The sequence below is a fragment of the Eriocheir sinensis genome, chromosome 42 (genome assembly GCF_024679095.1).
Source record: "Eriocheir sinensis breed Jianghai 21 chromosome 42, ASM2467909v1, whole genome shotgun sequence".
In the NCBI taxonomy this organism is placed as follows: Eukaryota; Metazoa; Arthropoda; class Malacostraca; order Decapoda; family Varunidae; genus Eriocheir; species Eriocheir sinensis.
The window spans coordinates 4,957,422-4,973,248 of NC_066550.1; the positions used below are offsets into that span (position 1 = coordinate 4,957,422).

At 50.8% G+C, this 15,827-nt stretch overlaps 2 protein-coding genes across 4 annotated transcripts in view; both read right to left on the reverse strand.

The window, feature by feature from the left end:
- LOC127009846 (uncharacterized) overlaps positions 1 to 15,827 on the reverse strand; it is a 148,249-nt gene that overhangs the window by 22,957 nt on the left and 109,465 nt on the right. The gene's annotated exons all lie outside the window — the stretch shown is intronic.
- On the reverse strand, positions 727 to 4,158 carry LOC127009845 (uncharacterized). Of its 2 annotated transcripts, none has more exons than XM_050883211.1 (2): positions 3,370 to 4,158; positions 727 to 3,324 (listed from the first exon to the last, which is right to left on the reverse strand). In XM_050883211.1, the coding sequence occupies exons 1-2, from the start codon at positions 3,604 to 3,606 to the stop codon at positions 1,003 to 1,005; spliced, it is 2,559 nt and encodes an 852-aa protein (XP_050739168.1). In that variant the 5' UTR covers positions 3,607 to 4,158; the 3' UTR covers positions 727 to 1,002. The 2 variants fall into 2 exon arrangements, with proteins under 2 accessions (XP_050739168.1, XP_050739169.1); XM_050883212.1 differs by having other exon boundaries at positions 3,403 to 4,157.

Genomic DNA, 15,827 nt, shown 5'->3' on the forward strand with positions numbered 1-15,827 from the left:
TCCCCTGGGACATCACTAAAGTCTCTTAACCATCCCGGCCGACGCCTCTCTCGCCGAGGGCGCCGCTGGGATGCGGGCGGCGGCAGGCAGGTGGTGGCACCCAGAGCCGCGTCGTCGGCCCCAAGTACTTGCTCAGGGTCGTCACTGACATCTGCCGCTTCGCCCGCACCGCCCATGTTCTCGTTCGTCCCTTGGTCGGCCTCTGACACGTCCCCTTCGCTGCTGCTGGGGCTCACGCCCCTCTTGCGCTGGTCGTATGTCTCCTTCATGGCCTGGCCTGCCACCTTGAGCTTGCCCCGTACGCGTCGGTGCACCTCAGCCAGGCTTTCCTGCAGTGCCGCTGCGAAGCCAGAGGTGACGGTGGGCAAGCTCACGTCGGGGGGCCGCCCCGTGGCCAAATCCACCGGTAGCCTGAGCTCCCGGCCGAACATTGAACACAGAAAAATACATGCAATACACATAAATCAGTCTGTCCTCCACCACGTCCTCCACAGTCTCTTCTCGCGCCCCCAAGGGGCTCCGCCTGTCAGCCACGCCGTCGACCAGCCGCCAGTCCTCAGTGGGCTCTTCCACGCCATCCGCTCCAGGTGACGCTCGGGACAGTCGACACCGGCTCCTGGCCTCCACCCTCGGGGCAAGGTGCCCTCGCTCAGCCGTGACTACCTCCCCACGCAGCCATGCTCGAAAACCTCCTGGAAGCAAAGGGCACCATTCCGGTCACCTCCAGCTCCCGTCCGAGGCCACCACGAGCCTTACTGGCCTGCGTCAGGTAGTCGAGGCCCAGCAAGCACGGCTCGTCTCGATCGGCGACGTCCATCGGCCGGCGCTCCACAGCGCTGCCTACGCCGATACGAGCCTCCACTGGCCCTTCCAGCAGCACACACTACCCCGGGTCAGGCCGCGCCGAGCACTCCTCAGCCCCCGGTGTCCACTGTCACGCGTCGTGGCTACAACCGCTAAGCCTCCCACTGGCAACACGCTGGTCGGGCGGCGGCAGCTTACTCAGGCGGGGCCGAGGGCGGGAGACGGCTGGAAGTCGACTCCCTTCTCCAGCCCGTCCGCGCTTCCCGCCCGCGCCGCGTCCCTGGGCCTGGGACAGGCACTCAAGCGGTGGCCTGACTGGCCACAGTCCTTGCAGCGAGGCTGGTGGGCATCGGGGCTTGGCCGGTCAAGGGAACGCGTCCTTCGCTCCCCCAGGCACCGACTGCACCTATGCCCCCTCTTGCCACAGCCCCCGCACGAGCCACGGAAGCCCTCCGGGCTCGCCTTTATCGACGCTGCCTTCATCTTCACCTTCGCCATCCGGCCCCGGAGGTCATGGCAGGGCGGGGCGGCCGCTTCTAGGCCGCTGGTCATCGTCAAGGCCTCGAACTCCAAGGCCCTCGTCAACGCGTCGTCGGTCCACGGCAGTGGGTGAGAGTCCTCGCCAGTCTTGTCCCTCAGCGCCCGACAGTCCGCACAGAAGTGCTGCGTGCCGTTCTTCTTCATACCCAGAACGACTGCTGAGGGCCACGGACTGTCTGTCCGCTCCATCACCCCCTGCGCCGCCAGCTCGTTGACGGCGCGCTGCAGTTCCTCCCGCCTGGCCGGCACGACATGTCGGGGCGGGCTCCTGGTGGGCGCACCATTTCCCGTGCTGATGTTGTGCTTCACCAACCCCGTGCAGCCCGGCAGATCCAATCCACCCCCGCTGAACACGTCCGCGTACCGAGCCAGGGTGTGGCGCACCTTCGTCTGCGCCTCCGTCAGGTGAGCGGCGCTCCGGTGCGCCGAATCCTCCAGGAAGTTGGGCAGCGGCCTCACAGCGGCCGACTCCGCGCTCCCCGACGGCTCCTCTAGTTGTTCCACCTCTTCACAGGTGCCCAGCTTGGCACCAGCGGGTACTTTCCGAGCCTCGTCGGAGGAGTTAGCCACCAGCACCGTGACTGACTCCTCCCCCGCTCCTTCGAGACTCCCTCCGGCTGCCACACCACCAGGCAGCTGCAGGCCCTCCGTGGACTCCACCGTGCCTTCCGCTGGCATCGCATCCGACCGGCAACACAGGACCCTGGCCTCCGTCCCCGGGGCAAGGTGCAGTCGCTCCGCCGCGACTACCTCTGCACAGCCGACCTTCGGGAGCAAAGGCGCCTGTCCGCGCAGCCTCTCCAGCTCCCGTCCAAGGTCGGCACAGGCCTCGTCCTGCGGCAGGTAGTCGAGGCCCAGCACGCACGGCTCGTCTCGATCGGCGACGTCCCTCGGCCGGCGCTCCACAGCGCTGCCTACGCCGATACGAGCCTCCACTGGGCCCTCAGACTGCACGCAGTGCCCCGTGACGCCACACAGCCTCTGTGGAGCGTCCTGGAGTCGTGTAGCGGCCGGCATGTCAGGCCGCCCCAAGGTCCTCTCAGCGCTCCCCACCAAGCGGCCTGGCTCGTCCACTGAGCCCCGTAGCGCTGTCGTCAGCAGCAGCGCCTTCTCATCCTCGCCCCAGCCCTGGGCAGCAGCTGGCATCTTGAACTGGGCCTTCCACGCCAACTTCCCGTCGTGCCCCGCTGGCTTAAGCCTCCCTGAGCGCGGGGAGGCCGAGGAGCTGCAGAAGGGAGCGGGCGGACCACGTGGGCTGCAAGCCGGCCGGCATGGCGGAGAGGGAGGCGGTGAGAGAGGCAACGAGGCAGAGTTAATGGGTCCGACTCCAGCACCAGCTGGACCCAAAGGAGCGGCTCCGACGGCTCCCCAGCCTCCTGCAGCCTCCACCGGCTCCGCCACGACGCCACCAGGCTTCAGGGGCCCTTGCCAGGGGCCCCACGCGGAGCCCCGCCAGTCCGCCACCCGTGCACCCGCCGCCAGCACACGTGACGCTTCTTGTTCCTCCCCGCACCACGTTGCCACCTCTCGCTGCTGCCATGGGAGAGAGAGCGGACTACGTGACCTGCGAGCCGGCTGGCATGGAGGAGAGGGTGGGGGTGAGGGAGGCAACGAGGCGGGGGCTCCCCAACCTCCTGCGGCAGCTATTGGTTCCGCCACGACGCTACCAGGCTCCAGGAGTCCTTGCCAGGAGCCCCAGATAGGCCCCTGCAGGACCGCCGCCCCGGCGCTTCCTGCCAGAACTGAGCCTTCTTCCTCCGCGTGCGACGGTGCCACCTCTCGCAGCTGCCTCTCCGCCTCCCTCAGGCCTCGGACCTCGCCTTCCGGGGTCCGCACCTCCTCCAGCCGTTCACTCCTCGCGCTGTCGCAGCCCTGGTCGGTGTACTGCTGGGTTTCCACCTTCAGCGACGAGAAACAGCTCTGGAGGACATCGGCAAGATGGCGTGCCTGCTCGTCTGCCCTCTCTTCTGCCCTCTGAGCCTGCTCGCGTGCCCTCTCGTCTGCCCTCTCTTCTGCCCTCTGAGCCTGCTCGCGAGCCCTCTCTTCTGCCCTCTGAGCCTGCTCGCGTGCCCTCTCGTCTGCCCTCTCTTCTGCCCTCCGAGCCTGCTCGCGTGCCCTCTCGTCTGCCCTCTGATCCAAATCCTGCCTCATACTGGCCAGCATGGCAGCGAACAATTCCATCTGGCCCGGCTTCACCTCACCCACGTCAGCCTCGGCCTTGCCCGTCTCCTCACCCTCACGGCGATCACTGGGGGACGCCATGACACTCGGCGCGCTTCACTGTTCACTTATCCCACTCCTTTGACACCAAGTGTTACGCCACCCCCCCTACCACACACCATACACGGGCAGGCAGGTGGCGTGATCCTCACCAGAACAACCACACGGGCACCAGTCACTCACAGCGGCCCACACCGCACACCGAGGGGAGGAGAGAACGAGGCAGGGCACAAAGGATACACGTTCAAACACTAAGTTCTAGTTTAATGACAGGTTCCTCACACAGTACAGAGTACAGCAACTTTCAAGGGCACAGAACAGTTAATCAGGCACAGTACAGGGGCACGGCAGACACGCACACCGGAAGCACACAGCTCGCGAGCGGAGCAGCTCAACACTCTCTCAAGCCCAGACACGCGTCTTCTCCACTACAACTCCTCAGCCACCCTTGCTCCCCCACTGCCGACTCAGCACTTCCTGCCCGGCGGCCCCGGGCCCCCCTCTGTCTCTCTTGTCCCAACAAGTAGAGTTGCACCATGCTGAGCTAACATTGCATCATGCTACAATTTCATCACATTACACATACAATCATTCACATACAGCACATTATTAACACTATATATATATATATATATATATATATATATATATATATATATATATATATATATATATATATATATATATATATATATATATATATATTAGCAAATGCTTTCAACATCATATTTTTCCTAAAAAAACAAATTGATATAGTGTAGATAATACCTAATAAAACATAAGAACAAATATATTTTTCTTTACCCCATTAGTAAATCATTTTACAATGAAAAAAAATAAGTGAAGGCTGGATAGGGTGCTGTGGCAGGTACTTCAAAAATAATAAAGCTACCCCTGAAAAGTGACGTTTTTGGTGGGCTGCAATAGATGGCGCTACTTCCGCACGCCCGAGGAATTACTACATACCACTATCTCTTCGTATATAGTCTCTTTGGGGCGGTCGCTCGCGGTCACCCGTGGTACAGTTGGACAAACCTATAGCTTCTGGTAGTTTTCTGTGTGTTATGGTATAATCTGCTAACTCTTTCTGTTATAAATCATTAAATCATTAACATCATGATTGACTTTTCAATGCCTATTGAACGTAAACCGCCGCCGGAATCGCAAAATAGCTCGCAGAGAGGTTCAACTTGCTTACTGCTTCCATATTTCCCTCACCGCTCACAAAGACCACAAGCGGACAAAAATGAACAAATCCAGGCAAATTAACACTTTTAATGCTGTGTATTCCCACAGCGTGCATGCGTGGTGGACAGCAGCGGGAAGATATTTCTCGCAACACCAGCCAGTGTAGTGGACCTTCTTCTTTTGACCTGTAATGTTTTGTATCGCTTCTTAGGTCCTCCTTCTCCATACTTTTATACTTCACAACATGCACTTATGGCCGCTTTCACAGTCATTTTGTTTGTTTTGATCGTTATCAGTCACGGCGATCGCCGCTCTAGTATTTCCACGTGAAACTGACCGATGGGTAGTGATGTGATGTGATGGTGTCGGAGGTATTGCCTTTACAACGGCACCTCGTGGCGGCTGCGGGGTTAGCCTCGCCCCGCACCTTACCACACACTCTCAACACCTGTCGCTTTCTCTGCAGCCGCCACTACCCCACAGGCCAATTTCACGCGGAAAACTATAGCGTCGATCGCCGCCATTGGTAACGATCAAAACAAACAGTGACTGTGAAAGCGGCCCTTATTTACTTCACAGTGCGCACTTATACACTTCACCCTGATCTTAGGTGTTTTTCTGTTCTTTTCTTTCCCTGATTTTGGTTTTCTATGCCCTTTTGCTATTTTCCACTGTTACTTTTCACCGTCGCTGCCATGCATTACAGGTCAAAAGAAGAAGAAGAAGAGAAAAACAACACCGGGAGATCTACAATTTTCTAGACTCGAGAAAAAAGTTTTTTGGACTGTGGCTCCCCAGAATGGGGTGTTCTCTTATCTTGTTAATCAAGTAGTAAGCAAAGCAGCTCTGCCAGTCCATTTTACGAGTCTCTTGGTGGGCCATCTTCCACTGCTCACTCCTCAGCCACTGCTGTCGTCTGTTTGTTTACATGCTGTCGTTCGGTACCCAGGTACCCACGCTCGTACTCACAACCGTTTTCCACTCATACGGACAACCAACAACTTGCTCCCGGTTGGGCATACGGGCAACCGCGGTTGCCCATAGCCCCAATGGTTGGACACCGCCTTTTAAGGCAACACGCATAACACCGACGGTAGGTAGACATGACCCGTACATGTCAAAGCAACGCGAAGCTCGTGGCGGTAATGAGCGAAAGTCGTGATGGTAAGAATTTAGGACTAAGTGTTAAACTCGAGGATCGCGAAACTCGGATAGCACGAAACTTGAGAGGGTACTGTATATTGATGTTTCAAATTTAAAAAAAACATAGCTGAATTCAAATTTTCATTATCTGTATTTTAGAAAACTTACAAAACCTGAAAACCACACGATGACACGTACCTATGGACGGTAATACTAGAAACGCCTGAACCGATGTTGTGTTATTTAGCGTCCCCACCGTCAAAAGCTGGCGCTTTTGTTTACAAACACTGGTCTCGTGTGAACTGCACATGCTCAGACCTGTACAGTCGTACAAAGCTTTTTAACTGTAATTAAGAGTTGCTGGAAGACTGAATCAGACTGCCACCACTACCACCATCCCCGCTGTTTCTAGAACGACACTCTGTATGAGTTGTATTTATATGTACAGAGTGTCTTTCTAGAAACAGCGAGGATGATGGTACCGTATGTCTGATTCAGCCTTCCAGCAACTCTTAATGTGTTAAAAAGCTTTGTGAGACTGTACAGGGCTACGCTTACTGGTCTGAACATGCGCAGTTCACGAGGGACCAGTGTTTGTAAACAAAAGTGCCAGCTTTTGACGATGGGACACCAAATAACACAACACCGGGTGCCTTCAATACCATGGCATGCTCACAAACGAATATGGAATATCAAATTTGAGGCAGTGAATAATCATTTTTTGGGCAAAGTTAAATGATCTTTTTTCTTTGATATATTGATTTTTGAATCAAACATAAAAAATAACAGTGGCTGTGGTGGTGGCTGAATGGATAGCGTGACGGCACCGCGTTCAGGACGACGCGAGTTCAATCCCTGACCAGTGCCATCAAGCTGGGATTTTTCAGCTCCCGCTGAGTGGCTTAAAACATCCCACATACTGTCCTGGGGTGGGTTTCATCAAAGTTCCCAAGTCCTTGGAAGTGTGCTCAAGGAGTCCCAAGCGTGCGAGAAACCTTGGGCATGTTTCACGAAAGCTCCCAAGCCTTGGAACTCTGCCTATCTCGCTCGCCGCCTTGGGAGGCCGTGCGGGGTCTCCCAAGCGCTCCCAAGGAAGGTTCCAAGCGTCAGACTGTAAACATGGCAGCCCGTGAACAACCCCGCCAGCACCGACCAAGGAATTTTCTCCCGAGAAGGGACATCTTTAACCCTCTCGCGCACAGTAAGATACTAGAACATGCGCAAATAAAAATAGAGGAAAAATATATATAAACAATAGACACTCGTTTCAAGTCTCCGTATAGAGTATTGTAGACAATAAATCCTAAGTACCAACTCTTCCCCACTTGCTATCTCGAAATTTTGTGGGCCAACTTTTTTAGCCGAATATATGTTTCGAAGCGGAATTTAGTGAGGATTCTTATGGTATCCTCAAAATCTTCGTACGCCTATTAGTTCCTGAGTTACACCAAGAAAACTGTATTTTTTCCTCTCCCGTCAGAGTAGGCTAACAACTAAAAATCGCTCCACGTTCCTCATTTACGTTCCTTAGAAAGGTTGCCATATGTTACCTCTAAGAAACTTATCCCAACAAATGACACTCCAAATGTTACGCACTTTCACCGAAAATTTAATTTTTAATAATTTTTTTCGCTTTTATGACGCGTTTCGCGTCATCGTGCGCTAGGACCTTTTACTTTGATGACGCGAAACGCGTCATCGTGCGCGAGAGGGTTAACGAGTACGATGACACCGAGTTCAGGAAAAGGTACAGGGTGGATCGTGCTGGCCTGTTGTTCGTTACTGACTTGGTGCGACACGTGATTGGCAACAGGACTGAGAGAAGCCGTGCGGTCACAGCGGAGCTGAAAGTGGCGTTGATTCTGCGATACCTCGCCACCGAGAAAATGCAGCAGTGCAGCGCAGATGACTTTGGAGTTTCCCGGGCCACAGTCAGCAGAATCATCACCCAGACCGTGGATGCTCTCGTGACACAAGAGAATATGAGGCGGTTCATGGGCTTCCTTTTAAACCGGGGGGAGCAGCAGAGAATGAAGGCGGAGTTTGCCGAAATTGCTGGTTTTCCCGGTGTGGTGGGTGCTGTTGATGGCACCCACGTAAGAATGGCCCCATGAGCACGAAGAAGTGTACGTCAACCGCAAGAACTACCACAGCATCAATGTGCAAGTGTTATTTGATGCACAGTACAAGCTGCGGGCCATGGTGGCGAGGTGGCCAGGGTCTACTCACGACTCACTAAATGTTTGTTTACACCGTGATGCCGTTGAAGATGCAGACGGAAAAAAAATACCTTTCAATGAAGATACTATCGCTGTATTTCAACTAAATATCAATTGTTTATATTTATAATTCCATAATTATATATAAGAAGTGTAATTTAGGTTAATTGAAGACATATTAGACGTCAAAGCGACGCAGAAGATTGGCAACGCTGGTTACTCCCAAGACCGCCCCCAATCCTACTTGGAAGTGCTTGTGGCGCGGTGATGAAACACGCCCAAGAAATTCTCCCAACTGTGCGTGACGTCACCACGCTTGGGAGAGCACTATGATGAAACCCAAGTCCTTGGAAGTGTGCTCAAGGAGTCCCAAGCGTGCGAGAAACCTTGGGCATGTTTCACGAAAGCTCCCAAGCCTTGGAACTCTGTCTATCTCGCTCGCCGCCTTGGGAGGCCATGCGGGGTCTCCTAAGCGCTCCCAGGGAAGGTTCCAAGCGTCAGACTGTAAACATGGCAGCCCGTGAACAACCCCGCCAGCGCCGACCAAGGAATTTTCGCCCGAGAAGGGACATCTTTAATGAGTACGATGACACCGAGTTCAAGAAGAGGTACACCTGGTGGATCGTGCTGGCCTGTTGTTCGTCACTGACTTGGTGCGACACGTGACTGGCAACAGGACTGAGAGGAGCCGTGCGGTCACATCGGAGCTGAAAGTGGCGTTGACTCTGTTATACCTCGCCACCGGGAAAATGCAGCAGTGCGGCGCAGATGACTTTGGAGTTTCCCGGGCCACAGTCAGCAGAATCATCACCCAGACCGTGGATGCTCTCGTGACACAAGAGAACATGAGGCGGTTCATGGGCTTCCTTTTAAACCGGGGGAAGAAGCAGAGAATGAAGGCGGAGTTTGCCGATATTGCTGGTTTTCCCGGTGTGGTGGGTGCTGTTGATGGCACCCACGTAAGAATAGTGGCCCCTCATGAGAACGAAGAAGTGTACGTCAACCGCAAGAACTACCACAGCATCAATGTGCAAGTGTTATTTGATGCACAGTATAAGCTGCGGGCAATGGTGGCGAGGTGGCCAGGGTCTACTCACGACGCACTAAATGTTTGTTTACACCGTGGTGCCGTTGAAGATGCAGACGGAACAAAAATACGTGCACATGTTATTCCTTACAATGAAGATACTATCGCTGTATTTCAACTAAATATCAATTGTTTATATTTATAATTCCATAATTATACATAAGAAGTGTAATTTAGGTTAATTGAAGACATATTAGACGTCAAAGCGACGCGGAAGATTGGCAACGCTGGTTTCTCCCAAGACCGCCCCAATCCTACTTGGAAGTGCTTGTGGCGCGGTGGCCGGTGATGAAACACACCCAAGAAATTCTCCCAACTGCGCGTGACGTCACCACGCCTGGGAGAGCACTATGATGAAACCCACCCCTGGGGTGGGTTTCATCAGACCATGTCAATCTTTCACGAAGAGATTGAGGCCTCTGTGCCAGCAAACTGCTGACGCGCACGATGACGCGTTTCGCGTCATCAAAGTAAAAGGTCCTGGCGCACGATGACGCGAAACGCGTCATAAAAGTAAAAAAAATGATTAAAAATTTAATTTTCGGTGAAAGTGCGTAAAATTTGGAGTGTCATTTGTTGGGATAAGTTTCTTAGAGGTAACATATGGCAAGCTTTCTAAGGAACGTAAATGAGGAACGTGGAGCGATTTTTAGTTGTTAACCTACTCTGACGGGAGAGGAAAAAATACAGTTTTCTTGGTGTAACTCAGGAACTAATAGGCGTACGAAGATTTTGAGGATACCATAAGAATCCTCACTAAAATCCGCTTCGAAACATATATTCGGCTAAAAAAGTTGGCCCACAAAATTTCGAGATAGCGAGTGGGGAAGAGTTGGTACTTAGGATTTATTGTCTACAATACTCTATACGGAGACTTGAAACGAGTGTCTATTGTTTATATATATTTTTCCTCTATTTTTATTTGCGCATGTTCTAGTATCTTACTGTGCGCGAGGTTAAAGATGTCCTTCTCAGGCGAAAATTGGTCGGTGCTGGCGGGGTTGTTCACGGGCTGCCATGTTTACAGTCTGACGCTTGGAACCTTCCTTGGGAGCGCTTGGACCCACGGCCTCCCAAGGCGGCGAGCGAGGAAAGAGAGTTCCAAGGGGAACTTTGATGAAACACTGCCTAAGGCTTTCGCACGCTTGGGACTCCTTGAGCACACTTCCAAGGACTTGGGAACTTTGATGAAACCCACCCCTGGACTCTAGATTCTAGGACTAAAGATGAGCTCCGGGAGGGCAGCATGAGCCAATGCAAGATGACGCCACTATAAACACTCGCCTGCGCCAGAACGGGCTGGGCCGACCATCAGGCCCCACCGGGAAGAAGCCTTAGGCCAACCATCAGGATCCACCAGGAAGAAGCCTACCGGCGGAATAGGCCACGACGTAAAAAAAAAAAAAAAAAAAATGAAATCTCTTCACCGAAGATTTTTCATACAACACCGGGCGCCTGGGCCATGCATACGCAGTTGAGAGGAGACAACGTTTTTTCTGAGAGGCGGAAAAAAGTAGCAATTATTGCTAGTTTGGTTACAAAAGTAACGAAGATACATATATATTTAAATAAGTACCGGATGGCCGATAACCTGATTTTGTTATCAGCGATAAAGTATCGCGATACCTTATAGCGATAACGCCCAGCTATGCCTATTTCTGTTTTAGTTTCTTGTTTTGTTTTGTTTGAATATCTGGGGTGTTGTTGTGGGTGCAGAATTTGATACGGAGTTTCTTCACTCCTTGCCTCCACTTCACATACTGTGGGTTCAATGCACACACATAGAGTTTGTGGGTTATACTTTCAGGTCCTCGCAAAGTAGGCGTTTCACGTAGTGTGAAGAAGCATAGTAGGCGTGTCTGCTGTATGTGCTTGATTTTTGGACGGTACAGTGTCCCATTTCAGTGGATAGATAGCTCACAATGTTTTTGTAAAGTGATAGTACTGAGCCAATGCTTGAGGACGATGAGTGAAAGTGACAAAGAAAGTGACGTGTACAGTAGGTTTGAGGAGTTTTGCACAGTACAGTGGGGCCTTTGTTTCGATTTAACAAGTGAATAAATAAGTCACTAGTTCTGAAACTGCTAGTTTTAAATAGTAAAATAACTTTTTTTGCTCAGTTTTACCAGCTTTTAAAAATAATCAATCAATCAATCAAATAATGGGGGCATATGCTGGGGGGTGTAGTATTGCCCACCCTACGATGCCAAGTCCAGGGGTCCTCCTGGGCAAGTCTCCATGCAGGCCCCCTTCCCATCCTGAGTACCTCCTGGCAGGACCATTCAACTTGCTCAAGCCACAAACTCTGTGGGTGTCCCCTTGGCCTCCTCCACTCAGGATTGTCTCTTACAGAGACAGCCTGATGAGCAGGATCAGCTTCTGGGAACTGTGCCACGTGCCTGTATAGCCGGAGTTGGTGTTGACGGACTATGCAGGTAATATATGCCGAATCAGTCTCACAGAGTAGTCACCAGTTTGACAAAAAGTCATTACAGCAATCCCTTGATTATGAGTACAGTACCCTCTCGAGTTTCGCGCTCGCTTCGTTTCGAAGGTATAGCGCTAAACTCGAGGATCGTGAAACTCGAGGTATTGAAAACACTGAAAAAGCGCTTATCTGTTCCGACCCGTGGATTTTTTTTTTTTCCTTATATGTGGGCTATGGTGCCAGTAGACTATCCATCTGGGCCTGATGGTCGGCCTCGAGCCCGCCATGGCGCAGGCAACTGTTTATAGAGGTGCCATTTTAATTGGCTCATGCTGCCTGCCCCGGAGCTTAACCTCTTCACTACGAGCTGTCAAATCGCGCGCCCTTCCCATATCCGAGTACTATACCCGAGAAGAAATAAAACACACACTGGCTGAAATGACCATGACGCAGTATACGCGTCACTCGGATATGCTACGAGAGACGAAATGACGCGTATACTGCGTCATCGGATGCAAGGGGTTAATTTTTTTCCTCCTTTACTCCCTTGTTATCTCAAAAATGTACCTTGGAAAAAGGAAGAAAACAGGAAGAGAGAGCGGGTCGTTTTAAAGCCACAGATGAAGCCTTAAGATTGGCTGTGCTCTGAAAACACGCTTGTGATGAACGAGCCTCCCATAACCCACTTAGCCAGTGTGGTACCTTTTTGGCCGACTCGGTAAGGAGTGGCTCTCCCGTCACGTTGGTCACGGGTTCATCCCAGGCAGCCGGCGAATACCCTCACCTTGTCTTGAATAATTTTTCATGTGTTTCGATACATGCAGATGACGTGAAGGAAAATAGAAAAAAGAGAAAATAAACTCCCGGGGCATGACACATCTCGTGCAGTGCCTCAAGAGCCATCACCAGAACCTCCAGCGACTACGCCAGGATTACTGAATCATCGGCAAAAACAAGGTCAGTGACCCTGGTATTGCCAATGGATGCTCCACAGTGACTCTGGTCCACAACTTTGCCTAAAGTCGGTTCACCCAAGTCTGAAGTGAGCATTATCGTGCGCTGGCAACCTGCTGTCTCACAATGTGTCCGATTTCATGGATACTGTATGCTAGCCTGCACACAGTAAACAGTCGCCAGTGTCAATAATATGCTGGCAGCAATTACAAATACCATCAATTATAGTCGACTATGAGTTAAAAAGTGTTAGCAATGTTGCAAAAAGCTGTTTTGTTAATTTACAAGATTGCTGATTATAATTATCAACCAGCCTTGAAGCTGTCCACCACTGAGAAAATTGGCAGGCTTTATATTAATAAATCAGCTGTTTGCGACATTACTAATATTTTTTAACTCACAATCCACTATAATTGATGGTACTGATATGCTGCTGGCATATTATTGACAGTACAACTGTTTATTTTGGATAGGCTAGCATACAATATCCACAAAATCAGACACGCAGTGTGACAGCAGGTTGCCAGCGTGATAATGCTTCACTTCAGATCAGTGAACCGACTATAGTACCAGTACATCCAAGTGTTGAAAAGCGATGCCCCCCCCCCATTCACAGCACTCTAAGTACCAAAATACAAAACAATAGTACTCGCAGGAATCCCTCAGAAACACAAAAGATCCCAGAGTACCTTGAGATGCACTGAGTCCAATGCCTTTTTGAGATCAACATAGGCTGCAAGTATTTCATGTTGAAATGCCGTCCTTATGTTCCTCAGCAAATTCATAGTTTGTCCCATCATCCTATTGATGTGTTTGTCCGGTGACATGTTCTCTGAGATAGTCACTCCCAAATCTTTTTCTTCCATTCCTCTGCATATTATCTCACTTCCCATCTTATAATCATATTCACATATTCTACTGCTCCTACCAAACTCTATTTTTTTACATTTCCCAAGGTTGAACTCCATCTGCCATGTACCACTCCACTCCCATATTTTATCCAGGTCCCTCTGCAATGCCTCACAGTCCTTCACATCTTCACTCGTCTCAATAACTTTGCATCATCTGCAAACAAACTCACATGACTGGTCACTCTGTCCACCATGTCATTTATATAAACAGCAAACATTACTGACGCCAACACCGAACCTTGTGGGACCCCACTCATCACAGGGCACCAGTTGGAAACCTTGTCCCTGATTATCGTCCTCATTTCTCTGGTAGTTAGGAAGTCCTCCAGCCATTTAATCAGTCCATCACCCACTCCACCCCTATTTTTAATATTCCAAATTAGTCTTCTGTGCGGTACTTTGTCGAATAAGTGTGTGTGTGTGTTTATCTATTTATATTTATCTATTTGTGGTTTACAGGACCTGAGCTAAGCTGGGATAGTCCTGTCTCCTTGTCTATATTTGCACAGGTTCTCCTTAATTTGCTGGACACTCCCCGCCTCCACAGTCTCCTCCTTTAGACCATTCCACTCATCTACACTTCTGTATGGGAAACTACTTCTTTTATCCTTCAGACATGTTCCCTTTTTCAGCTTCTTACCGTGCCCTCTAGGCCCCCTCCTCCCCTCTGTCACAACCAGGTTGCTTCTATCCAAATTCTCCAATCCACTAGTAAATTTACATAAAGCTATTAAATCTCAACTTTGTCTCCTCTCCTCAAGTGTCGTCAATTCCATTTCCTCCAACTTGTTGCCATATGGCAGACATGACAACTTCAGTACCAGTTTGGTCGCTATCTTCGGTAGCCTTTCTAGCTTCCTTATATCTTTTCCTGTGGGGGACCAAACCAGTGGTGCATATTCCAGTCTTGATCTTATCATTGCCATTATGATTTTTATCATCATGTCCTTTTCCATATAATGAAATGCCATTCTAATGTTTTGCAACAAATTATATGTCTCCAAATATTCTATTTGTTCTTACCGGGGGTCAGCGTATCTTGAACAATCACTCCAAGGACCCTTTCATTGTTTACTGCATCTATTACCATCTCACCCATTTTATATGTTGCCATGGGTCTGTTCTTACCCTTTCCCATTCTCATTATATGTCATTTTTTTGTGTTGAATTCCATTTCCCATCGCTTACTCCATCCATGTATCTCATTTAAGTCATTTTGTAGCCTCTCACAATCTTCTTTTTCCTTTATCCTTCTCAGGGGTTTGGTATCATCTGCAAACATGCTCACAGACCTTGACACTTGCTCTGGCATATCATTACTGTATATTAAAAACATTATTGGAGCCAGCACCGAGCCCTGTGGCACTCCACTCGTCGCTGTTCTCCACTCTGACTTTTCGTCCCTCCCTACTGCTCTTATTATTTTCTCTGTTCATCAAGCAATCCCTCATCCAGTTCCTTATACTTCCCCCACTCCTGCTCTATGTTCCAGTTTCCATAGTAATCTATTATGTGGTATTCAGTCAAATAACTTTTTTTTAAATCCAGATGTACGCAATTGGCCCATCCATCTCTCTCCTGTACTGTGTCAATTATTCTCAAGTAAAAACAGACCAAGTTTGTAACACATGATCTTCCTTGTCGAAAACCAAATTGGCTGTCACTCATTGTGAGGGCAACTACCAACTTAGCAGGCGAACGACCGGAGCACTCCTGCTGCCCGCCCGCATCTTGCCGTTTGAAGCCGTTCAACTACCGAGGCGCAGCAAACCACCTGCTTCACTCCCGCTGCTCATTCACCTAACACCGTTCGACACCTCTGTCGACTGAACCACCGAGGCTTCTCAACCTGCTATGGGAGGCGATTTGGTGACCGCCAGCGCCTTCCTCGTCAGACAGCAGCTGAGCCCCGCTCTGAACACTTGATTCGGCTCCAGCCAGCTCTGCTCTCATTCGGGTTTACTCAGAACCGTGGGCTTGTTCTGGATGCCCTAACTCTCTCCTCTCCACGCCCTGGATTCCCGTTACTGCTGTGAACCTGACGCCCTTTATCCTCCTGTGCCTCCCTCGTCCACCACGTCTACACCACTTCAAGGACGAAGCTGTGCTGCCTCGTCATTGCCACTCTAGACGAGACGCCAAGAAGAGGAAGGAGCTGTGCAACGGGTCATTGCTGAGTCCGGTGTGCTGAAGCCTTCGTGTTGGAGACTTCAGATTGTGAGGCTGTTTTGGGGTTTCTACTTTATTTAAAGTAAACTGGTGTCTAACCATTTATCTTGTTTGTTATCCCTTCCGATTGCAGCACCCAACACTGGAGCCTTGACATGTGGCGA

Bases quoted from the DNA above. Each gene is read 5' to 3' on its own strand.
- LOC127009845 (XM_050883211.1), bottom strand. From the start codon at position 3,606: ATGGCGTCCCCCAGTGATCGCCGTGAGGGTGAGGAGACGGGCAAGGCC. The intron at 3,325-3,369 runs GCTCAGAGGGCA...GCACGCGAGCAG, and splicing joins AAGAGAGGGCTCGCGAGCAG to GCTCAGAGGGCAGAAGAGAG.